The sequence below is a fragment of the Eleutherodactylus coqui genome, chromosome 5 (genome assembly GCF_035609145.1).
Source record: "Eleutherodactylus coqui strain aEleCoq1 chromosome 5, aEleCoq1.hap1, whole genome shotgun sequence".
NCBI lineage: Eukaryota > Metazoa > Chordata > Amphibia > Anura > Eleutherodactylidae > Eleutherodactylus > Eleutherodactylus coqui.
The window spans coordinates 171,606,414-171,633,078 of record NC_089841.1 but is presented as its reverse complement, the minus strand read 5'-3'; the positions used below and the strand labels follow the sequence as shown (position 1 = coordinate 171,633,078).

Below are 26,665 nucleotides of genomic sequence, written 5' to 3'. Positions count from 1 at the left end.
ATTCAATTTAAACTCTATTTAAACTCTTTAAACAAAGCCCTCCACAGTGCAGCGCCACCCTATATTGCCTCCCTCATCTCAATCCATCACCCAGCCCGGGCTCTCCGCTCCGCTAACGAAACTAGATTGCACACCCCTCTAATTCGAACTTCTCATTCCCGCCTCCAAGAGTTCTCCAGAGCAGCACCAGTTCTCTGGAACGCACTACCAAAGGCTACCCGGGCAATCCCGGACTCGCAGAACTTCGAGCGTGCTCTAAAAACGCATCTCTTCAGGGAGGCATACCGCATTCCCTAAACAAACCTCTGTGTTCGCCACCTGATAACATGCTCCCTGACTTATTGACTGCAATCCCTGCTAGCCATCATAAACCGCTCCTGCAGTCACACCATTTCTGCCGTCACGCGGCTAAATATCTAACCATTGTCTATGTGTATAACATCGCTCACTCTCCACCCCGCCATACCGTGCACATCTCCAGCCCCTTTACATTCTGTATCACCCCATTACTTGTAGTATGTAAGCTTGTTGGAGCAGGACCCTCACCCCTATTGTTTCCATCAACTGATTACGATGTAACCGTGGTTCTGAAATTTTCGTACTTTTGTCTTTCTGTATTCCCCCTGTCTTTGTAAGCGTTGCGGAATATGTTGGCGCTATACAAATAAAGACTGCACGAGCGCCGACTTCAATGCTAAGGTCCTCAGCGCTTGTGCAGAGCATTTAGACTGAAAAACATTGCAGACTTCTCGATCATTACTTCACCTTCTACATGAAGCGGGGAGCATTTACACGCAACGAGAAGAAAACAAATCAGCGATAGTTTTTTCGTTCACTGAAAGTCAGTGATAAACAACCGCGGACGAATAGTGAGTGACTTTTTTCGCATTTACACTGAACAATTATCGCTCAAATACATTCATTTGAATTATGCCACAACTTGTTGAAGGGCTCAAAAACATACTAAAACCAGTAGCCTAGGTCTGCAAAAAACATTCCACAATACATTAATAAAGGTGTTGGTTTCTCACCTCTATATCCGCTCGGACATGAGCCGTATTCAGCATCATTGGATATGTTTTTCAATGCAGATTATTTTAAAAGAAATGGATGACCAGTTTTTTTCCCTACATCGTTACTGAAAAGCTTTTCTGTGTAAAGGGAAACTGACAGACAACTCCATTGTTCTCCCTTCATTATTTTGCAATAAGCCTTGACACGGATTAAGATTGGTTCCTTTTTCATAGACTAAAATTGAACACTTTCATGTAAATAAGGCTTGTTGTGAAAAAATTCTGACTGACTGCAGCTATTACAGTACTAGGGGGAGCTTGCGGAATACAAATTTGAACCATTATTTGACAAAATATTGGACCAATATTAAAGATGATATTGGCCTCCATGTTGATAAGTCTTCTGAGCAGCTATACAGGCTGCACATATGGCATATCTCACCTTGGAGTATGAGGTCTATATGTGTCTTTGCACACTTGTGTGCACGGATTTCTAATGGTTGGATGAGTCACAAACTTGGCCACACAAATGGAAATGTTAAAATATTCAATTCTGTCCAGACTACTAAATCACATTATAAAAGGTGACCACAGATATACGAGAACTCTCTTACTATTTAACATGCATCTAATATCCTTATTTTCATCATAGACTCTGGTGATATCCAATTAGTAGTGAAATAGATAACTTGGTCACTGAAATTCTCTGTATATGTGTTGACAGTAAAATATATGTAAATGGTAAAATACCAGAATTCCTATAATTTTATTTGTTACAACGACTGTGAATGATTTATAGCATGCATGTCAGTTAGCCACTGTATGCTGGAGATATACCAATTAGTGGAGATATAGTTATTAGTGGAATAATCAGTATTGGGATGATTTCACGAAAATTATCGTGAGTTGGGACAGTTGATTCCGACTCACCTTAAAGTCAATAGGTGTAAAAATCTGATTTACTAATTTTCCCTCCAGAAAGTCCCCAATGCAGCCCAAACTCCTCAAATTACATTAGAATATGGCCACACATCTGAGGAACACAGGGTACCTTCCAACAATTGGTCAAAATAGTGTACAGTGCTATAGTAGTCAATGGTAGCACAGGGGTGTCAATGAAAAAAAAAGAAGGCCCACATAGGGTCTCCTAGATCAAAAATTGTGCCAAGGAAGAAAGCAGGTTTGCTGTTTGTTTTAAAAGCAATGTCATAAATTTTACAAGGATAAATGCTGCCAATACTTAAGCATGGACCTGCTCCAAGGAACAGATGTAGAATTCCCAGAAATTTGGCTACGCAAGACAGTAGGTGGGCTGTCTACCAGGTGAACAAAACAGCCAAACATGGGCCTTCTCCAAGGAAAAGCTGTAGAGCTACTGCTGTTTCTTGTGCTTTAGAAAATTCTCTTTTTGGGAGAAGGAGGAGGAAACATGACAGAACCAGCAATTCCACCACCATCAGCAACAGCACCTTAATGGCAGAGTGTGCTCCTAGTGGAATTCACAGTGACTAAAATCACAGTGTAGGGCCAAAGTGGTTCAGATATTGGAGAAAGCTTCATCCTCTTCTGAACTTGTAAATTCAACCAAAGATATTGCACTCAGTGTGAATCCGGCTTCAGTGGGCCAGCACATTGGCTTATGGGATCATGACTGAAGAACACATTTTTCAAATAGGCCATATTGTCACAAACAATTTGTGATAATCTGATATTAAGTAGAAGGGAAAATATTAAGAGAACAGTATAAAATAGCAGTGATCATACATCCAGGAATAGAATAGCCATTTTATAGCTACCTTCTTCCAGTGTGATCCCCTGGATTGGTATCGGATGGAAAGGGTTTTCAAAAACTTGGCTATGTTCCTTTCCCACATCTCCACCTTCATTGTTGGTAGACTTGGTATATTCTTCTAAACGTTCTTGGTAATGGCCATCTTTTTCATTTTGATTTGAGGTCATACAAGCTGCAGTATCGGAGGTGCCCTCTTGACTAGGATCTGGAGCACTAGGCATGATTGGAGAAGGAGGAGAGGAGAAGGAAGAAGGATGTGTTGATGGACACAAGGTGGTGAGTTGGGAAGTGCTACAGGAGGGCAGGTTTTGGTAGTTTGTAGAAAATGTTTGGGACACACTATCATCTTTACAGGAGAGAGACAAACTTGAACTGGCAGCAGAAAACCCTGCATGACTTGCCGAACCCACATCATCTATCTTTGATCTCAAAGGGTGTGCAGGATTGGGCGAGTGATTTGAGAGTGTGCTTGGAGTAAAGTGTTGATTGACCGCACACTGCCCTGTTCTGCTTGTCTCTGGAGATGTTGAAGACTGTTTAGAGTGCAATGTATCTAAGCTGTTAACTTCACCTAATGTAGTATATGTTGGAGGAGCACAGGATGGATATGGCTGATACCCCGGGACAAAATGTGAAGTAGAACTATCAAATTCTAAACTTGGCAATATAGGAGTGGATTGGTAGTTTTGATGAGAACCTGTTCCCCTATCCTCCAGTTTGCTGTTCGTGTTTAAGTGGGGGAGCAAGGATCCACAAAATGTAGTTGAGCATGTGGGATGGGATGAACATGGTTGTGGGGACCAGGGAACTGGACTAGGTGGAAGTGCTGAGTTGCTTGTTTGAAATGGTATCGATAGAGACATGTCACCACCATTCTCCGGGTAGGATGGAGGACATTTCAATTCAGGAAGCCCTGTTGGATTAAAATAGCAACCTAAAAAGGAGCTACTACTTGCAGTACAGTCAGAAGCTCCGGAGAACATCCTTTCCTGGTGCGGAGAAATGTAATAGGGAGACACCTCCATAGGTGCTTCAGACAAATTTGGCGATACTGGAGACACAAATGATGGGGAGAGCTCCATATGGCCAGTATCTATAGTTATGTGAGATGGAGGAGGATGAGAAGCAGAAGGAAATCTATGTAAGTTCATTTCTGGAAGAGGCTCCTCTTTAAATATGACTGAAGATGAATGATGTAAACAGTAGAAGGAAAATAGGAGAGGACCAGAAAGGTAGAGTAGATGAAGATGATAAAAAAAACAAACCAATAATGAATAACATTAATTATTCAGGTTCAATAAAATCAAGTTTTAAGACCAATACATTCATTTATGTCACATGCAGCGCCTAAAATAAGAAGTACTTACTTGGTAGATAACGAAAGCTCTGCATAGGACTTCTCTTCCTACGCCCATTAGAGATATAAAAATAGACTTGTAGGGGTCGTGTGATCTCCTTATTGCAGTATTCCGGGACTTGTACAGAGAGCAATGACTAGAACCATTAAAAAAAAAAAAATGATAAAGATTAGAATTTTTGTAGGGGCTAAACACGAAATACCAGCATGCTTGTTATTTGGTGCTGGATGAGAAGTACTGTCAGTGGGTATCAGTACTTACTGCTCACATGTGCAAGTGGTCAAAAAATGCAGGCCTCCACATGATTGTGCATGCAGTGGACTGACTGATGGAGAAGTACAAAGATAAACTCTAGTTTGCGCTGGAACGTCTCATTTTATTTACATAACCTTTTAGCACCAGGAGGTGGCAGCAAAAGATCTAGATAGGTTTCCTATAGTGTCAGCTGAAATCATTTGTGGTGGATTTCTCCTGGTCAGGGAAGAACAGATGAAGAGAAGTTGCAAGGCAAAGTTTCCACAGCGCCTATATATTTTACATAGTCTCACCAATAGATTCAAAACCTATTAGGACTTTTTTACTTTTAACTTTGTCCATATGCCTCCCTACCAAGACTGGACATATTCTAAAAAAATTGGTCAGATTAGAAAAATGTGTTTTACAACAAAATAAGATCACAAATGGCAAAAAATACATAGAATTTAAGTAGGAGAGATGTGACAATGGTTCAAGCCATATTTGGGTTGAATATTCAATGCATAGTGTACATCAGCCATGAACATGTCCCTGTCACGGTTTGTGACCACAGTCGCTTCTCCTACCTCCCCCATCTGGCGGTCACGGCCCCTGACATGCTGGTGCTGTCAGATATAACAGATGCCATATCCTCCTTTAGGCTAGGGCTTCTGTCACTGCCACATGTAGCCTGACCCAACTTTTAAAGGGCCAGCGTGTGCACTATTCTATCCATGACAAATCCAAATAGGACTCTGGTTACCTAAGGCATCCTCCTGAAGTGCAGGGTGCCTAAGTAATTAGTTTGGCTTGTTTTGACTGACCTCTGGTTTGACTTGCACTTGTTATACCCAGCTTTCCTGACTTCTCCTTACCTGATCTTGACTTCTTTGTGGACCACATTATCTTTTTGTCTGTCCTGACCCTTGGCTTGCTATCGTTACACAGAATTTTACATGTTCTGACCTCGGCTTTGTTTCATGACCACGTCTGTCTCCTCAACTAATTTTGGGGTAATGTCTTGAAGGCTCCTGCAGCAAAGACCAGACCCCAATTGGTGGGCTTAAAGAATGAGTACCAGAAGATCACAGGTGCTGTCCTTGGAAGCAGCCCTGAGTCCAGGGCCAGATTCATTGGTGCACTGGCTCCAGGCCCCATGATATGCAAAACTCAAGGAGCCCCCAGCTGCCTGGTCTCTGCTGAGCTGAGGAAGGCCCCTAACACTGGTTTCCACCGGCTCAGTGAATCTTGTGAGAAGCAGTAATACCCTTTTCAATCTGCTAGTGGAGAAAAGTAAATACGTATTCACCAAATCTGCTCTGGACTGTTCCTGTTTATTTCTGGGTATGTGTATGTGCTGATACCGTGACCAACACTGGCCTCAGACTCTAAGACCAGGAATTGGCCAGTCCTGGTTATATGTCTGCAATTTACTGGCACTACCTGTAAGTAAGGTGGAAGAGTCCAGAATGCCTTGGGGAGCATGTTTTTTTTTTTTTTTTAACTGGAACAAGTCTGAGCAGACAATAAGCATTATTATTTATTGTGTTGGCTGATTGGAGTATGCAGGCTGGGTGGTCCATACACCACCCAGCCCACACTCTGTGATCAGCCAACACAATTAGATTAACACCCCTCCAATTCCACCCTCACATGCTCACCTCCAGGAGCTCTCTAGAGCAGCACCGATCCTCTGGAACGCACTACCCCAAAACATCCGGACAATCCCCGACGCTCAGAACTTCAGACGCGCCTCAGGGAGGCATACCAAATCTCCTGATCCAATCTACTTCTTACTTTTGATACTTTGCAGGGTGGGACTGCAGCAGAGTCCAATGAAGCTCAATCATATCCATATATGCACACTCTTTCTACCCTCCTCCTCCCTTCCGATGTGGATTGGCAGGTCATTCTATGTAATTGTGCATACAGATAGACCTGTCAACCAGCATCTGGAGGGAGGAGGAGGGCTGGGGGAGTGTGCAGAAGTAAGATTTGCAAATCAGTATAAGTAACAGACCAATGAATTCAGTGTGTCTGTGACAATACCCCACTGCCTGCAGCCTGGGCAGTTTAACCCCTTAATGACATGGCCTATTTTGGGCTTAAGGAAATCTTTTTTTTTCTAGATCGCTGCATTCAAAGTCCTGTAACTTTTTTATTTTTTGATGTTCGGAGCTCTATGAGGGCTTATTCTTTTGCGAGACGAGCTGTAGTTTTTATTGGTACCATTTTGGGGTAAATACGGCTTTTTTGATCACTTTTATTGCATTTTTAGCCTCAGTTTTTAGCCTTTTTTTAAACGCTTTTTTCCGTGCACAGTCAAAAGCATATGCAACTTATTGTACACGTTGTTACGGACGCGACAATACCAAATATGTGGGGATTTTAATTTTTATACCTTTTTTTATGCTAATCTGAGAAAAAGCATTAAAAAAAGGTTTTTTTTTACTTTTTTTTTACATTTTTTTAAATTCATTTTTTTAATCGTTTTTTTTTACAACATTTGTGTCCCCCTGGGGGACTTTCACCACAGTACTGATGCTCGCTGTGATAAGGCACGGCAGGGCTACTGCTCTGCCATGCCTTATCGCTTATACAGCGATCTGAGGCACTGTCAACACAGTACGCCAGTGTCTGGCGTCCTGTTGCCATGGCGACAGGGTAGGCTCTTGCGATGTTATCGTGAGAGTCAGCCGAAGACACAGAGGGGGCGCGCTCCCTCTTTGAACTCTTTCCCTGCCGCGAGCTACTTAGATCGCGGCAGGGAAGGGGTTAACAGCAAGGAACGCATCTCCGATGCCCCCCCCGCTATTGCAGCGGGACGCCGACTGTGACTGACAGCCAGCTCCCGCTGCGGGATCATATGTGATCCTGCGCTATCCCCAGGACGTAAGTTTACGTCCTGTTGCGGGAAGTACCCCGCTTCCAGGACGTAAACTTACGCCCTGGAGCGGGAAGCGGTTAAGGACCTGTCAGGTTTCTTTTAATCTGGCCCTGTGTAAGTCAGATCAATTCGTAGCATTGTAGCTCCAGACCCACTGTTTGACAATCCCAACCTATAGTGGTCCGTTTACACTAAACAATATATCGTTTGAATGAGCGAATGATGCCAGAGTTTGCTAGGGCAGCCTATTTATACAGGCAGATACATTGTTGGCTTATTCAAATAAATTGTTCAGTCATTCATATTCACTGTATAAGTGAAGAAACGTGAATGACTTATTGTTCGTCGTTTGGTCGTTGGCTGCGTTTAGATTGAACGATTATCATTCACTTTCGCTCGTTTGAATAATTTTTTAAATGTAAGGGCTGTAAGTCCAATGTGCTCATAGAGTTTCATTATCTAGGCACATGCCAAGAGTGCGTACTGCTGGAATCCAGTTGCAAGAGAAAGCTTTAGATTTTGAACCTCTGCCCTTACAATATCCTTAAATTCATTGTTCCTTAGAATTCATTGTTCCCTCAATGGTTGCAAAGCGTCCAAACCCTGAAGCAGAAACGCAGCCCCAACTATGATGCCCCCTCTACTGTGCTTTCCAGTTGGGATGAGGATTTGTGTTGGTGTGCAGTGCTGTTCTTAGTTAAAAACAGCGCTGTTGCATGTGTACTAAAAGGGAACAAAAGTGTCCATAGAACATTTTCCCAATAGTATAGAAGAACATCCAGTTGGTCTTGGTCAAACTTGACACTGGCCAAAATGTGGTGTCCTTTAATGATCATCATTCTTCTTCAGCATTTTCTAATACGTTGCACATGAACAGAGTTTTTTGCAGTTTGCAAAAAAGAAAGTCTTCTGTAGATCTTTTGCTGTTACCGTTTGGTTCTTTCAGAATTGCCTGTTGTGCTCTTGGAAGGATCTTAACTAGAGATGAGCGAACGTACTCGTCCGAGCTTGATACTCGTTCGAGTATTAGCGTGTTCGAGATGCTCGTTACTCGTGACGAGTACCACGCGATGTTCGAGTTACTTTCACTTTCATCTCTGAGACGTTAGCGCGCTTTTCTGGCCAATAGAAAGACAGGGAAGGCATTACAACTTCCCCCTGCGACATTCAAGCCCTATACCACCCCCCTGCAGTGAGTGGCTGGCGAGATCAGGTGTCACCTGAGTATAAAAATCGGCCCCTCCCGCGGCTCGCCACAGATTTGTTCTGACATAGAGGAGGGAAAGTGCTGTTGGTGCCGGAGCTGCTATACGGAGAGTGTTAGGAGTATTTTAGGCTTCAAGAACCCCAACGGTCCTTCTTAGGGCCACATCTAACTGTGTGCAGTACTGTGGAGGCTGCTTTTTGCAGTGTTGCACATTTTTTTTTTTTTGTATATCGGCTGTGCAGAGCATTGCGCCCTGCAATAATTATTCATACTCCAGGGCCAGAAGTGGTGGTTAGGCAGGGACAGAAGACATATATTGTGAGGCAGGGACAGAAGACATATTTATTGAATATAGGCAGTGGGCCTTAGCAAAAACATTTGGGGAAAAAAATCTATTTGGGCTGCCTGTGACTGTCCTCAGTGTACTGGGTCTGTGCTGGGTGTAGTTGTCCTCCTAATTCATACGCAGCCAGCTAAGTGTTACAGCAGGCTTGCGCAAAATTATTTCCTGGCTCTGTGTTGGCTGTTAAATCACCGCTGCATTCCAGTACACAGTGCAACAGTCTGCAGTTATTTGACATACTCCAGGGCCAGTAGTGGTGACGCAGAGAGAGAAGACATATACAGTGTATATAGGCAGTGGGCCTTAGCAAGAACATTTGGGGAAAAAAATCTATTTGGGCTGCCTGTGACTGTCCTCAGTGTACTGGGTCTGTGCTGGGTGTAGTTGTCCTCCTAATTCATACGCAGCCAGCTAAGTGTTACAGCAGGCTTGCGCAAAATTATTTCCTGGCGTTCCGTAAGCGAAGTCAGCCTCCAACCACAGGCCAATAAGCGGCACATTTAATTACAGCATTCTGTTTCTGCATTACTGGTAATACAGCATGCTGAGGGGTAGGGGTAGGCCTAGAGGACGTGGACGCGGGCGAGGACGCGGAGGCCCAAGTCAGGGTGTGGACACAGGCTGAGCTCCTGATCCAGGTGTATCGCAGCTGACTGCTGCGGGATTAGGAGAGAGGCACGTTTCTGGCATCCCCACATTCATCTCACAATTAATGGGTCCACGCGGTAGACCTTTATTAGAAAATGAGCAGTGTGAGCAGGTCCTGTCGTGGATGGCAGAAAGTGCATCCAGCAATCTATTGTCCACCCAGAGTTCTGCGCCGACCACTGCTGCAACTCTGAATCCTCTGGCTGCTGCTCCTCCTTCCTCCCAGCCTCCTCACTCCATTACAATGACACATTCTGAGGAGCGGGCAGACTCCCAGGAACTGTTCTCGGGCCCCTGCTCAGATTGGGCAGCAGTGGTTCCTCTCCCACCAGAGGAGTTTATTGTGACTGATGCCCAACCTTTGGAAAGTTCCCGGGGTCTGGGGGATGAGGCTGGGGACTTCTGGCAACTGTCTCAAGACCTTTCAGTGGGTGAGGAGGACGATGACGATGAGACACAGTTGTCTATCAGTGAGGTAGTAGTAAGGGCAGTAAGTCCGAGGGAGGAGCGCACAGAGGATTCGGAGGACGAGCAGCAGGACGATGAGGTGACTGACCCCACCTGGCTTGCTACGCCTACTGAGGACAGGTCTTCAGAGGGGGAGGCAAGGGCAGCAGCAGGGCAGGTTGCAAGAGGCAGTGCGGTGTCCCGGGGTAGAGGCAGGGCCAGACCGAATAATCCACCAACTGTTTCCCAAAGCGCCCCCTCGCGCCATGCCACCCTGCAGAGGCCGAGGTGCTCAAAGGTCTGGCAGTTTTTCACTGAGAGTGCAGACGACCGACGAACAGTGGTGTGCAACCTTTGTCGCGCCAAGATCAGCCGGGGAGCCACCACCACCAGCCTCACCACCACCAGCATGCGCAGACATATGATGGCCAAGCACCCCACAAGGTGGGACGAAGGCCGTTCAGCGCCTCCGGTTTGCACCGCTGCCTCTCCCCCTGTGCCCCAACCTGCCACTGAGATCCAACCCCCCTCTCAGGACACAGGCACTACCGTTTCCTGGCCTGCACCCACACCCTCACCTCCGCTGTCCTCGGCCCCATCCACCAATGTCTGTCAGCGCACCGTCCAGCCGTCGCTAGCGCAAGTGATGGACCGGAAGCGCAAGTACGCCGCCACGCACCCACACACTCAAGCGTTAAACGTGCACATAGCCAAATTCATCAGCCTGCAGATGCTGCCGTATAGGGTTGTGGAAACGGAGTCTTTCAAAAGTATGATGGCGGCGGCGGCCCCGCGCTACTTAGTTCCCAGTCGCCACTACTTTTCCCGATGTGCCGTCCCAGCCCTGCACGACCACGTCTCCCGCAACATTGTACGCGCCCTCACCAACGCGGTTACTGCCAAGGTCCACTTAACAACAGACACGTGGACAAGCACAGGCGGGCAGGGCCACTATATCTCCCTGACGGCACATTGGGTGAATTTAGTGGAGGCTGGCACAGAGTCAGAGCCTGAGACCGCTCACGTCCTACCCACCCCCAGAATTGCGGGCCCCAGCTCGGTGGTGGTATCTGCGGCGGTGTATGCTTCCTCCACTAAACCACCCTCCTCCTCCTCCTACGCAACCTCTGTCTCGCAATCAAGATGTGTCAGCAGCAGCAGCACGTCGCCAGCAGTCGGTGTCGCGCGGCATGGCAGCACAGTGGTGGGCAAGCGTCAGCAGGCCGTGCTGAAACTACTCAGCTTAGGAGATAAGAGGCACACGGCCCACGAACTGCTGCAGGGTCTGACAGAGCAGACCGACCGCTGGCTTGCGCCGCTGAGCCTCCAACCGGGCATGGTCCTGTGTGACAACGGCCGTAACCTGGTGGCGGCTCTGCAGCTCGGCAGCCTCACGCACGTGCCATGCTTGGCCCACGTCTTTAATTTGGTGGTTCAGCGCTTTCTGAAAAGCTACCCACGCTTGTCAGACCTGCTCGGAAAGGTGCGCCGGCTCTGCGCACATTTCCGCAAGTCCCACACGGACGCTGCCACCCTGCGCACCCTGCAACATCGGTTTCATCTGCCAGTGCACCGACCGCTGTGCAATATGCCCACACGGTGCAACTCTACGCTCCACATGTTGGCCAGGCTCTATGAGCAGTGTAGAGCTATAGTGGAATACCAACTCCAACATGGGCAGCGTAGTGGGAGTCAGCCTGCTCAATTCTTTACAGAAGAGTGGGCGTGGTTGGCAGACATCTGCCAGATCCTTGGAAACTTTGAGGAGTCTACCCAGATGGTAAGCAGCGATGCTGCAATCATTAGCATCACCATTCCTCTGCTATGCCTCTTGAGAAGTTCCCTGCAAAGCATAAAGGCAGACGCTTTGCGCTTGGAAAACGGAGGCGGGGGAAGACAGTATGTCGCTGGATAGTCAGAGCACCCTCATGTCTATATCTCAGCGCGTTGAGGAGGAGGGGGAGGAGCATGAGGAGGAGGGGGAAGAGACAGCTTGGCCCACTGCTGAGGGTACCCATGCTGCTTGCCTGTCATCCTTTCAGCGTGTATGGCCGGAGGAGGAGGAGGAGGATCCTGAAAGTGATCTTCCTAGTGAGGACAGCCATGTGTTGCGTACAGGTACCCTGGCACACATGCCTGACTTCATGTTAGGATGCCTTTCTCGTGACCCTCGCGTTACACGCATTCTGGCCACTACGGATTACTGGGTGTACACACTGCTCGACCCACAGTATAAGGAGAACCTGTCCACTCTCATACCCGAAGAGGAAAGGGGTTCGAGAGTGATGCTATACCACAGGACCCTGGCAGACAAACTGATGGTAAAATTCCCATCCGACAGCGTTAGTGGCCGAAGTCGCAGTTCCGAGGGCCAGGTAGCAGGGGAGGCGCAGAGATCAGGCAGCATGTACAGCACAGGCAGGGGAACACTCTCTAAGGCCTTTGACAGCTTTCTGGCTCCCCAGCAAGACTGTGTCACCACTCCCCAGTCAAGGCTGAGTCAGCGGGAGCACTGTAAAAGGATGGTGAGAGAGTACGTAGCCGATCGCACGACCGTCCTCCGTGACGCCTCTGCCCCCTACAACTACTGGGTGTCGAAGCTGGACACGTGGCCTGAACTCGCGCTGTATGCCCTGGAGGTGCTTGCTTGTCCTGCGGCTAGCGTCTTGTCAGAGAGGGTGTTTAGTGCGGCTGGGGGAATCATCACAGATAAGCGTACCTGCCTGTCAATCGACAGTGCCGACAGGCTTACACTCATCAAGATGAACAAAGCCTGGATTTCCCCAGACTTCTCTTCTCCACCAGCGGACAGTAGTGATACCTAAACAATACGTAGGCTGCACCCGCGGATGGAAGTATCGTTCTCTATCACCATCAAAAACGTGGACCTTTTAGCTTCATCAATCTGTGTATAATATTCATCCTCCTCCTCCTGCTCCTCCTCCTGAAACCTGACGTAATCATGCCGAATGGGCAATTTTTCTTAGGCCCACAAGGCTCAGTCATATAATTTTTGTAAACAATTTTTATACGTTTCAATGCTCATTAAAGCGTTGAAACTTTCACCTGAACCAATTTTTATTTTAACTGGGCTGCCTCCAGGCCTAGTTACAAATTAAGCCACATTAGCCAAAGCGATTAATGGGTTTCACCTGCCCTCTTGGTTGGACATGGGCAATTTTTCTGACGTACATTAGTACTGTTGGTACACCAATTTTTTGGGGCCCTCGCCTACAGTGTAATCCAATTAATTTTTTGCCCACCTGCATTAAAGCTGATGTTACATCAGCTGTGTTGGGCACTGCAATGGGATACATTTATGTACAGCCGGTGGGTTCCAGGGAGCCACCCATGCCGTGGGTCCACACGGAGTTGTAACTGCATGTGTCCACTTCTAAAGAACCCCAGTCTGACTGGGGCATGCAGTGTGGGCCGAAGCCCACCTGCAGTAAGCACGACATTACCTCAGCTGTGATGGGCAATGCAATGGGATATATTTATGTACCGCCGGTGGGTTCCAGGAAGCCACCCATGCTGTGTGTGCACACGGAATTCCCATTGTGGAGTTGTACCTGGCTGTGACTATTTATAAAAAACCGCGGTCTGACTGGAGCATGCAGACACCTTGACAGAATGAATAGTGTGTGGCACATAGGTTTGCCATTGCTATGCCCACGTGTGCAGCTCCTGATGGAGGTGGCACAGGATTGGATTTCTCATTGCTTCTGTACAGCATTGTGGGCTATCGCCCCGCCCCTTTTAAAGAGGGTCACTGCCTAGCCGTGCCAACCCTCTGCAGTGTGTGCCTGCGGTTCCTCCTCATGGCAGACGCACTTATAAATAGACATGAGTGTGGCGTGGCATGAGGGCAGCTAAAGGCTGCGCAGGGACAGTTTGGTGTGCGCTGTGGACACTGGGTCGTGCGGGCGGGGGGGGGGGGGTTGGGCAGCATGTAACCCAGGAGAAGTGGCAGCGGAGTGTCATGCAGGCAGTGATTGTGCTTTGTTGGAGGTAGTGTGGTGCTTAGCTAAGGTATGCATTGCTAATGAGGGCTTTTCAGAAGTAAAAATTGTTGGGAGGGGGGGGGGGCCCACTCTTGCCGCTATTGTGGCTTAATAGTGGGACCTGGGAACTTGAGATGCAGCCCAACATGTAGCCCCTCGCCTGCCCTATCTGTTGCTGTGTCGTTCCCATCACTTTCTTGAATTGCCCAGATTTTCACAAACGGAAACCTTAGCGAGCATCGGCGATATACAAAAATGCTCTGGTCGCCCATTGACTTCAATGGGGTTCGTTACTCGAAACGAACCCTCGAGCATCGCAATAATTTCGTCCCGAGTAACGAGCACCCGAGCATTTTGGTGCTCGCTCATCTCTAATCTTAACAGAACATTAAGGCCCAATGCACACGGGCAAATTGGCATTGTGGAATCTGGAGCAGGCGTCCACCTCTGCATTCTGCAGCAAATACTGCCCATAGGCACGCTATGGAAAAATCGCTTTTCCCTGTCTACAAGCAGAAATCAATTGCTATTTTCCGCTCACGGATGGAAAAAAGAATCGCAGCATGTTCTATTCCAGCGCAGATTCCATGCGGACAGCTTCCATTGAAGTCAATGGAACCCACCTGATCCGTGGCCCTTCCGCAATGACACTGCAGATTTCACGTCATTGCCCAGTGATGGCCGACACATCCACATTACAGAAAAGCTGACTGCGGACAGGTACACAGGGGTCACCATCCGGGCACAGGGTCTGATTCCGCTGCAGGATCCCGCATGCGGAATCCGACCCGGCAGTGTGCATTCGGCCTAACTCATGAGAAGAGTAGCAACAGTCCTGATTTTCTCAATATGTAAAGAATTGTCTGAAACCTTTTTTTCAGAGATTCAGACATATCCTCTGATAAAAGCCTAGATGTGGACAAAAATGAAGTGTGAATGCTCCTTAATTGTGACCTAGTTGCAAACATCCGGGGCAATGCCTGAATGTAGTGTGAATTTAGTCAAATATAGAATTTTTCTCTAACAAGCAATAAAGGAATCTAGAATCTTCTCCGCCATAATGTAAGATTTTACCTCATTGCTCTTTAGTCTGTTTATTTTTGCTTCCTCTTCCCATTGAAGTTTTCCATCTGTTAGCAGCAAGGAAGAAAAGGATAATGTCATGCCAGCGATGCCACTCCGTGTAAGCACACATGTCCAAATCTACTACATTTGGCTTGTTGCATCAGTCATTTTAAAAGCCATTGTACATTTACAAGTCTTTAGTAAAGTAAGCACATTGAAGAATAAAACTTCTCAGCAGTCTACATTAGCTTACAAATTGATAACTAACAGTTGCCAATCACAATTAAATTAAATCTGACTTTGTATAATTGTATGAGCTATGGTTAAGGGGAACGCGCCATCAGACAATGACCTATGCATTAAATATCAGTCTACATTAGCTAACCAATCGATAACTAACAATGGACAATCACAATTAAATCTGACTTTGACGACACGTTCCCTTTAACCATAGCTTATGCAATTATACAAAAGCCAGATTTAATTGTGATTGCCAATTGTTAGTTATCAATCGGTTAGCTAATGAAGACTGATATTAAGTGCATAGGTCATTGTCTGATGGCACGTTCAGTTTAACCATAGCTTATGCAATTATAAAGACAATGATCTATGCATTAAATCTGCAGCATCCATATAAGGTTTTAGACAGCCCGAGTTTAATCTATTACCCATGTTAAACCATTTTAAATGGATTATAATAAACTTTATGCACTAAATACAATGGAGATACTTGTTGACTTTCAGATGAAGATATCATTGGGATCCTACTCAACACTATGGCCCAATTATCTTCAGTAATGTGGCCCAAATCTTTTCCCCATTTTTCTTTTACCATTATTGGGAATTGCTGTAAATAGTAGAAAAACGTTTGTCTATATAAATATGATATTACACCCTGCATAGCACCAGAACACCCAAGAAAATTCACCAAAGGGTGTTGAGCCTAAGCACATATACTAACTGGGCCTGAGCAGAAAAAGCATGTTGTAACTGAAGGAACTGAAGTAAATAACTATGGGGAACATCATAAAGCTCTATAATTGTTCAAAACTGTAAAAAAAGATCACCAGAATGTATCTGTTCCAGAAAAATGACCCCTCTCTTCTCCCATGTTGAAAATCCCTCCAACTTAAAAATCTCTGGCAATTCAGGATTCCCCCAGCGGAGCTGTGTATAGTAAATCCATCTCGTTGCAAAAGCTGCTTAAATTTATTCCATAGTTTAATATTTGAAATTAAAGTCTGATACAGTCCTTTTTTCCCTCCTTACATCCCTCTCTCACATCCTGTTATAGGGGGGCTACAACCTGTCACTTTAGAAACCAATCTACCATTAAACCCCACCCCATTTCTTTCTCCCAACCCCTTCAACTGCTACAATTGAGACGTCAGAAAATAGATCCAAACATTTGCAATTGCCAACCCTCCAGACTGTTTATCCCTTTGAAGGGTCTACAATTTAACTCTAGCAGGTTTCTTGTTCCATAATAAACTCCTACATATCGTATGGAGTCTAAAATAATATTGTGATGGAATCCAAACTGGAGAATTCTTAAGTATATAAAGGAGTTGTGGTCAACCCATTTTAATAAGAATTATCGACAATGGGAAACGCTTCCAGACCTTGACCTTTATCATCAAACTTTCGTACCAATGGAAGCAATTTTACAGAAATCTAGTCTTGAGGCTTAGACGATACCACAACTCATGTATTAAATGAGTCCATTTTTCATTGACCAAAGTTGCACTCACCCATGTGAATACAGCCTCAGTTGGTCATAATTTCTGAACCTATAATTTAACGCTTACACAATAGGGAACAGACAGGGGTCTGAGAATTATTGTATAAGGGTCCATTCATACCTGCGTTAGGGTTCTGTTAGGGCTTTAGGAGCCCTAAAACAGGTGTGAATGGGCTCTAACTCGTCTTTTACCTGAACTAGACCGATATAAAGATTTTTCATGTTGGCGCAATATCAGACATTTGATGAAATTATGATGTCTCTTTAGTTTAGTTACTTTGAAAGAACTCAGTTGCTTTGTTTCGATGTCATTATGGGCACATTGGTGCTAGCATTTAGTATATTTACTGCATTTCATATCAATTTTACAGTTAATATTTACTTTATTTTATACTTTATATTGTTAACATGATGACATAAAAAGAAAGTGGGAAGGTGCCAGATTTTATCTACTGTTCACTATTTCATCATTTACTTATACTCAGTTTCTAAAAGTCAAATTTGTAGTTTGCATCTCACCTGGGCCTTTCTCTATGAAGACAACTTTTGAGTCAGAGAGGAAGTTGGAACCACAAAGTAATAATTCTTCCCGGCCATTGACAGAGCATGCGCTGAGACTGTAGTTCTCCACTTGAGGGAGCTCTTGAGCAGAACGTTGCGCTGTGTCGAAAAGAGGAAATGGAAGTGTTGAAGTCCAAGTATTTAGATATTTTCCATAGTTTCTGACCCAAGTTATTTTATTCCATTCTCTTTTACTAGTAGTTCTTGGATATCACTTTTGCGATAGCGGGCTTTCTTAACTTAAATCTATTTGACATATGCATCGTATACAATTACTACTGAATGCCAGGATTAGAAGTATGGACAATTTTATATATTTCTTAGCATGCAAACGAACAATTTCCACAAGAAACTAATTAATAAAAGAGTCTGTTACCAGGTGTATGCTGTCCTATCTGATGGCAACATAAAGAAGAGACAAACATCTTGTATCACTTACTTTTTTTCTTGCAGGAATTCTCATAAAATGACTATATCAGCGGTAGCATGAGCCATACACTGAAATTCACTCAGTGATGTGTGCATGCTCTGGAGTCCTCAATATTCACAAGCTGCATGCTCCCCATTGACCTGTCATTAATTAACATATTTTTGCCTATGCACAATATGCCTTTAATAGGTTGCTCCATGTTCCCTCCGCCTAATAGAATGGCTGCAGCAACTCCAATGCATGTCCATATAAGCCCTGCCCCTAGCCAGTGACATGCCTGGGGAAAGACAAGAGCTGCGAGCGCCAAAAATGGAAGGCCTTGCCTCCCCAATGATGTGTTGGTAATGTGTCTAGCGGATTACCGCCTAGAAGAACAGTCCCATGTAGAGACACTGAAGGGGTTAAGGCACACCACTTTCAGAATGAGTGAGAAGCTTGAAGGTGCCAAATGGGCAACTCATAACCCAAAAATGAACTATGCCAAAGCTCAGTGTGTGTCGCACTACCAAGGGGGCGCAGGAACAGGAGTACAGAGAGGCAAAAGAGTAGAGAGCAGATTTTAAAGTGGCAGAGGCTGCTGCCACCACGGGACGAGGTGCAGGCTGCATATGCAGCACTATCTCCATGTTAAGGAGCAGCCTCGAATAGCTCAGATGGCTGAAGGACCATTTAAAAGTCTACACAGTGGACAAAGAAAAGGCCTGCTGTAGTGGCTGCTACTGTAGTTGAAGGAGCAGAGCCAAAGATCCTGCCGGGCGTGGGAGAAGAGGGAGTCTCCCGCTCCACCGTCACCCTGAGGCAGAGACAGGATGGCCGTGTAAGGGTCTACTTACTGACCGTTTTGCAGACAAAGAAAAGATCAAGCAAGCCACAGTGCGATTCAAGCATTCCAAAGGACTGTCATAAATGCACTTATTCCCACAGGACTGTTTGGTATGAAATCCCTGGCCAGAGTGGGGGGTCTTGGACCTCATAGGACTGCCCGAAAGAGTTAACTCTAGCGAGCCAAGTTGCATATGGCGCCATGGTTAGTACAAGGCCTCAAATACCCAGTTTCCCTAAAAATAAGATAGGGTCTTATATTAATTTTTGCTCCAAAAGATTTTACTTTTTACATGTATAGCTGCCTAGACACTATTTACATTGTCTTTTTTTATTAACTGTAACTAGGGCTCAATTTTGTAGTAGGGCTTATACTTCAAGCATCTTCAAAAATCCTAAAAAATCATGCTAGGGCTCATTTTCTGGGTAGGTCTTATTTTCAACGAATCAGGGTAGGAATTAAAATTAGTTACTAAAGTAAATTGCTAGTTCCAGTAAGGTCTAATAGTGAACAGCGTTGCATATTTTAAGTTACATACCGGTATTACCAGTGACAAAGTTGTGGTTTGCATTAGCAATATGCCAACCTAGGCTTCCGCACATTTACTGAGGGCGTCACAATTGCTGATGCTGAGAAATGTGGGCTGATTAAACTGAAATAAGTTGCAAAAAGTGGTAATTTTAGCAAAGACTTGCAATTGATATATGCTGAAATGTTGTCAGGGATGTGTAAAGCCTCTGTATGTTGTACATATAGTGTGCCAAGTGTACAGCTAAGGAGCTTCCACACAACATGGCAGAAGGAGGCTGGAAGTGGAATCCCAGCAGCTGCCAGTGAAAGTATATGGAACGGAACCATTTAGAAAAGCGTTACCAAGTTTTGAATAGAATGGGCATATATGGAAAAGGCTGAAGTTTACATGTGCCTTGCTGATGACAATTCTATTGCCATAGTATATTGTAAATGCTGTGCATTCCAGTGAATAATTAGTAAGAGTTTACTGTATGATGCAACAATTACATATGGAAACCCTTTATGGACTGCTAAGGCAAATTATATTTCTGTTTAGTAAAATGTATTTTTGCTAAAATGAGCTGCCAATGTCTCCGTCCGTCACCACCGCGCCATAACATTCTGTCCACCTGTTACATTCCCACAGATTCCCTTTCTAGATTCTCTTCACTTCACATAGTGTTATATACAACTCTTCACTCCAGCAACGGTGTGCCGGGTTACCATGGCAATCCATGTATGACAATGACATAGCGGGGCAAAATGTCCAGTTGCCATGGCAACTGGACACTATTTAGTCTTAGTGGCGTATTTTAACAAGTACCTGACCATTGCCTTAGTACAGTATTAGTTACCATTTCCTAGAAACCGCCTCTAACCAAGTATTGCTTCTTCAAGCCTGCCTGTGTTCTGACCATTCATTTGTATCTGCATATTACAGATGTAGCCATTGTTAACATGACTAGTGGTTGATCGTAACTCAATTTACACCATTCTAGTGCATTGTAGTTAAGTTATTAAAGCACATTAAATGTCAAGTGAAAATTTGCCAAATCTGTACCTCTTCCTCGCTCCCTGGACTGGTTGCCAACTGTTCATCTCTCAGGTTTGAGCTTTGGACTTTTGACTGCTTCCAACTTGTTCTCTGGATTTGTCTTCTCTCACTGATTTCCCAATACTATCTCACTACCTCATGGCCAACCACTGACTAATTTATGGACCTGGTATCCAACTGATAAAGTTCAAACTTCTTTGTGGGAATTCCCGGTGACCTTGTTTTTTGTTAGCGACAGACTAATTTTAGCCCTAGCCTCACCTGTTAGGTGTACCTTGAAGAGTTTCAGTTAGAAGGTACACCTTACTAACCCATAGCTACTAGAGTGACTAAGCTTAAATAACTTTGGAGAGAAAAGTATGATGCTTTGTATACGTCATCTTTATCAGTCTTTAGAAGATATAAGTCTTTACTGCCATTTTATGTGCCAGAATGCACGGAGTGTATAGAGTGGTATATGGTATAGGGTACTTTTAATGGGCAAGCCACTGGCCAAAAAAATTGCTCAAGCAACCAATAGCTGTCCTGAGTAAACATGTGAGTGACTTCTCAGTAAAAACAGTCAGTTGTACATCTTTGAGCAACTGCCTATTCACATTGAATGGAGAGGATGTCCAGTGTGCTCCACTACCATTCACAGAATGACTATTGCTACTGTGGTCGCTGGGATCTTAACGGTTGTTCTGTCTAAACGCGTACCTATAGAATTAAATTTCATGTTGTGTAAGGACTTTATCAGACTGGATCATTCGACCATCTAATTTCAATAGAAAGGACTGGTGTGTTGGCTTAGCATCACTGGAGTTTAAGTTTTGAATCTGGCCTTGATGGGAATTTGAACCTAGGCCCGCACTACTGCAAGGTAGCAATGCTAACCACTGAGCCACCACCGTTCAAGAGAACTTGATTTTTACTCTTATTGATTCTGATGGAAGTCAGAAATCGTGAGTCACTTCCAACCTAATTATTTCAATCGCTCAACACTAGAAGGGAAATATGCCTCTATAATATGGCACCCAATGGAAGATGCTGCAGGGTTTCTTCTCACAGATTTCATGAGAAAAAATCCTTTGCAATCCTCTGTATAAGATCTTACCAAAGTATTGTATGGGCCTATAGCAGTATATAATATGGTCATAGGCAGAAGCCTTTATAGTATCTCAGAGGTAAATTAAGGCCCATTTACACCAGCAGATGATTGCTTAAAGATCGCTCAGACCTCATTCACACGGGCGTTTTGACGCATGAATTTTTGAACGCATCAGTTATGCGTTTTAAAAATTTGCGTGACCAAATCGTGCGTCACGATGGAAAAACGCTGCTAGCAGGGTTTATCCACTCAAATTTCATTTCCAGCTCCATTGAATTCAATGGGAGAACATTGCGATCTTCACTATATGTTCTCAATGGGGTCGGCACTGCTGCCGCCGGCCCCATTGAGCGCAAGGTGAAACCCCTGGATGCGACAGCATCCAGGGGTTTCACATACACAGGACCTTGGTTTGCCGCAGAACACAGTCCTATAATTTCCGCCGCAGGCGTTTTTCCTCATGTAAAATTCGCACATGTGACCACTGCTATATAGTGCAAATTTTTTGAAGTGCGGAAATACGCCAATTACAAACGCCCGTGTGACTGAGCCCTCAAACGACAGTTTGAGTGACAGCTTTGAGCGACCATTTTGCATAAACTATTAAGTAGCTACTCAGCTACCTAAGAGCAATTAAGTGTGCAAATGAAGCCTTAGCTGAATGCAGTTAATAGCTGAGGCTATTATCTGTGCTCAGATCCTTTGTTCTCCAGTGGGAAACAATGCTATCAGCACTCCCCACGGAGAACTGCTGATAAAAGTGAATGACGATTTTAGGTTGGGCTGAATTTAACAATCAGCTAGCAGTGCACGAAAAGTGCATGATGGGAGCACATTTAGACGTAATGATTATCGCTAAAACGATCGCCGATTAGCGATTTTTTTTTAGCGATCGGCTGGTGTAAATGGGTCTTTAAACATAGTATTTACGGTAAATGTGAGTTTTTTTTAAAGAACAGGGTGAAGCAAACAAGAGGAAGTCTGTAACACTAGCAGATCTGCTGAAAGAAGACAAGAGGAAGTCTAACACCAGCAGACTTGAGAAGTGGTTGTCGTGAATTTGCTTAAACCGAACATACATGGTAGAAATTTATGAGAAAAGAGAAGACTGGCATAATTCATAATATTTTCTCACATGTTTCAGAATACTCTACGTAATTATGGACGACTTGCCATTCACTATGTGATTATCTGCCTATGAGATCTTTGCATTAACATTACTCCCTGTGTGGCTGATTGTAGCAGCAGGGAGGGATACAATACAGGGCCAAATGTGATGTCATGAAATCATATGGAGTCGGGCCAGTGTTTTACACACAAGGGCATTATTGTTAAAATTAATAGAGATGTATTTGATAATTCGATCAAGACACAAATTCCTGTAATTCAGGATCCAAAAATGCAGAACGGTTGTAAAGAGGTGCCCTCAGTGCTTTCCCCCTTGGAGTGCCCCTTTTGCCCCATCTGCTCTATTGTGTGATATTTGTACGGGTGCTTTTACATGGAACGATTATCATTCAGTGTAAACGCAGCCAACAATCGAATGATAATTCCTTTGGTTATCGTTCACTTCATGCAAGCTAATCGTTTAGTTTAAATATCAATTGTTCATTCGTCCTCATTCCCTAATACAGAGAATTTGAACTATTGAATGATTTGCGAACGAATGTGCAATTTATCTGCCTCTATAAACAGGCTGCGCCAACGAACAGGCGAACCGTTTACTCGTGTGAATGATAAATTGCTCAGTGTAAAAACACACTGACTTTAATAGGGAGGGGGCTCACACAGGCACTCATAGGAAGATGAAGCAGTGCCACCATTGAGCAGCAAGGGGACATGTGTCGTGTATCTCCTCTGGGGAATGCATAAATGCTACTGGTGACATTGGTCCTTCTCAGAGGGACTGATGGTATAAAGACAGTGCTGAGCCAGGAGCACCGGATGATGATTGTCCAGCACTGCATTATAGAGATTTGAGCAGGGGTCCCCAACTCCAGTCCTCAGGGACCACCAAGAGGTCATGTTTTCAGGATCTCCTGTAGTAAGAACACTTGTGGCAATGTCTGAGGCACTGACAATAATTCCATCACCTGTGCAACACTGAGGAAATGCTGAAAACATGACCTGTTGGCGGTCCCTGAGGACTGGAGTTGGGGGAACACTGGATTAGAGAAACCCAGCCTCAGGCAAATTCAGAGCAGCAGTCTCTCACCGGCTGTAGAGACTAGTGAGAGAACATTGCTGTTTTACTTTTACTATTTTCCTTAGGCCGTGTCTATCCGGAACCAGCGCCCAGCTCTCCACTGCAACTTGGCATCACGAACAGGATGGACACGAGTCCACCTAGCAGGGAAGGGCCCATAACTGAAAAATCTCTAATGCCATTCCATCTCCTAGAGGCTGTGTCCAACATAGGTGTGGGTCCTATAGTAAGACCCCTATCATACTTCCTCTTGCATTTCCGCTGTTCATTCTCAGAGCCAAGAAATGAAAATACGAGAACCGCTATATCTGGCACATACCATATTTTAGACATGCAGGCTAAAATTTTCCCAAACGAAATATCACAATGTGCTGCACTATTTGATCGGGGATTCCGTGTGCGATCTGCAGCAGGGACTCTGAACACAGCATCCGGTGCATAGGTGAACATGGCCTAATACAATCATTTGTACCTGTCCTTGGTGTGTTCTGTTATGCCTGTGAGTTATATTACCTGATATGATGAAAATATTTCAGCTTTATGTTGTAACTGCTGCTATTGTTATGCAATCCCTCGAGTTGCCAAAGCTGTTGTTGTGTTGTTATTTGTTTTACATTAGGACATTTAAGGGAAATGTGTCATCACATTTTATATGTTGTGTAACATTTCTCTCCTGCTTTACAGTACAGTATGTTATCCTTAAGACAAATTGCACCAATGGTGTAAGGTTTCTTTTACATAAGCGATTTACCTGCACCATTTCTTTATTTTCAGTGGATGCATTTACAAGTACGACTTGTCTCTTTTAGCGCTGTGAGAAGAAGCAATGCAAGAGAAAACTTAACCATGTCCTATTTTTGGATTATTTAAAATTTTGTGCCCCCAGGTATTGGGTTTCCGATTGACAGATAGTGTAACACACTAATACAGGAGGAGGGCCTGAGTGCTATTAAGCAATGCGAAAAGAGGTAAAAAAGGAGCACAGGACTGGAAAGACATGGTTTCATAGCTATTAAGACTGGCCAAGCAGAAGGGAGTGTGTAAGGATCCCGCTCCCTTGAACTGCTGTTGCGAGAATGGCCAGTACCCACGAGTGGTGTACTTTAAACTGGAGTCCTTCACTAGGGAGAAGTGGACTGCCGAGTTTCTGTTCCCGTTTACAGTAGAGACCAGCAGCAGGTGACCACCGACTCGCTGAGTATTGTTTGCTGCCAATAAAAGCTCACAGTTTATGCATGGGATGTGGTGTCCAACTCTTGATACCAAACCGGGATATAAGCTAGCACTAGCCCTGTGACCAGACATTTGCCAGTTGATTACCAGTAGCGGTGGGTCCACGAATCAAGCCCACGTTTAGCCCAGCAGTCGATTGTTGGTCCTGCCCTGACGGACATCCGACTGGGGGCTCTCTTTATCGAAACGCTAAAATCTCTCTGATTGAGCTCTGAGTGGTAGAGTTCTCCTAAACGCATAAGCAGTTTTATATAGAGTATTTTAAGAGTTTTTGAATAAAATAAACTGTGGGGGATTGAGGGGATAATATTAATATTTATTATACATGGTAGTCTAGTGTGCATAATATAGAATATCCCTGGACGTCTAATTTGAATTAGTTGTTGATGCTCAATATAAACAGGATCTGGTTATTTTGATATGGTTAAGGATGGTGAAGGGATTAATGATGCTGGAATAAGACATAAATGTGTAGATTAATGTAATTTTATCTAAATAGGTTTAGAACCCTTGCTTCCCTCACACAGCCATAGAGAAAGATGGTAAAATATGCCTGCTTATTACCATCAGAAGGTGTTTTATACATTACCGATTGAACTGAAATCATAAAATGATTCATATGTGCTAAGCTCCCCCTGATGACCAGAAGGGGGTTTCAGAGTGCTACAAATGCCCCCAGGAGTGCCCCTGCCAAGCTATCCTAGATTGCTTCATCCAGGAAGACAATCTCCTGTACACATTGGCGCAGGAACATCAAGTTACACTTCTGTCATGTCCGGAGAAAAGGAATGAATGTGTAAAAGACTACTAGGGACACAGGATTGATACTGAGAGGCACTATGGCTGGTACTGGGTCACTGTTGTCAGTTCTGGCAGCACTCTACATGTTTCTCTTTTGGTATGGATGCCAACTGCTGGGGAAGTTATAGCTTGGATGGTGAAACCCCAGAATGAAAACAGTGAAAAACCCAGCCTCTGTCTATTTGAAATATACAGTGAAAAATGAAGCTACATTGCTATAGGTCCTAATTACATTTTTAATGTATTTTTTCAAAGGTGTACAATATTCCTGTTATGTCCGTGCAAGCCTTGGGAACAACGACCTACACGGATGCAACCCAAACAAAGGCTGAAGAAAAGAAAGGTGAGTTGTAGCATGTGCATACAAACAACACGTAACAGGCAACAAATGCCAAAATACTTATCACAATGTAACAACCAGACAGATGGAAATATCTAATAGGTTGGTACATACAAGTTATTTGTCAGGGTTGGCGGCTCTCAGGGTTTCCGTGCCCGCACCGCCGGAACTGTCACTCAGGCTGCGGGGGTGCGGCACAGGGGAGCCCCTGTCTTGGTGATCTCCCCTGGCCACCGGTTCCAGGCACACGCTCCCGTGCTCAGGGGGCAGGCACCTAGGTAGCCGGGCTTTAGGGACGCGGCGGGTGCCGTTCAGCATTGCGTCCTCTTTGCCATGACATCCGGCCGCGCTGCCCCATCTCTGCCTGTCCAGCAGACGCTGGGGGCTGGTTCTTCCAGCATCTCTGATTAGGTCCTGCTGCTGTCAGGCTCCCCGCCCCAATCAGCTGCTGGAGCGGGAATTCTGACAGCATTTAAACTGCTCAGTTTCCTCAGACCTTGCCAGTGTATGTTTGGTCTCCAGCTACACCCGCGTACCTTTGGATTGATGCCCTGTTTGACTTGTTGGCTTTGGACCCGGCTTCGCCTTCGTCTGACCCCTTGTATTGCAGTCTCTCCTGTTGCCGACTGACCTTCTTCTGTGTTTGTTTGTTTCCCTATATTTCTCTGTTAGTCTGACTACTCCCAGTATATATCTGTTAGTCTTACTCCCTGCCCCACATCCCTAGTGAGCCTAGGGACTGTCGCCCAGTTGTTACCCTGGGCCTAACCCAGGGGGGCAAGTAGGTAGGGACAGGGGTTGCGGGTTGTCTCAGGGACTTCCAGTTACCCGGACCCCAGCTCCCTGACAGTATTGGTTAATATTTTGGCCAAAAT

General features: G+C 45.0%; 1 protein-coding gene across 2 annotated transcripts in view; it reads right to left on the bottom strand.

The window, feature by feature from the left end:
* The window catches only part of NFATC4 (nuclear factor of activated T cells 4), a 65,167-nt gene that overhangs the window by 6,272 nt on the left and 32,230 nt on the right, over positions 1–26,665 (bottom strand). For both annotated transcript variants that reach the window (XM_066603694.1, XM_066603693.1), the window contains exons 7-10: positions 17,259–17,399; positions 15,008–15,063; positions 4,173–4,299; positions 2,810–3,985 (exon numbers count right to left, since the gene is read on the bottom strand). In XM_066603694.1, coding sequence (XP_066459791.1) covers positions 2,810–3,985; positions 4,173–4,299; positions 15,008–15,063; positions 17,259–17,399 — 1,500 coding nt within the window. The remainder of the gene's footprint in view (positions 1–2,809; positions 3,986–4,172; positions 4,300–15,007; positions 15,064–17,258; positions 17,400–26,665) is intronic.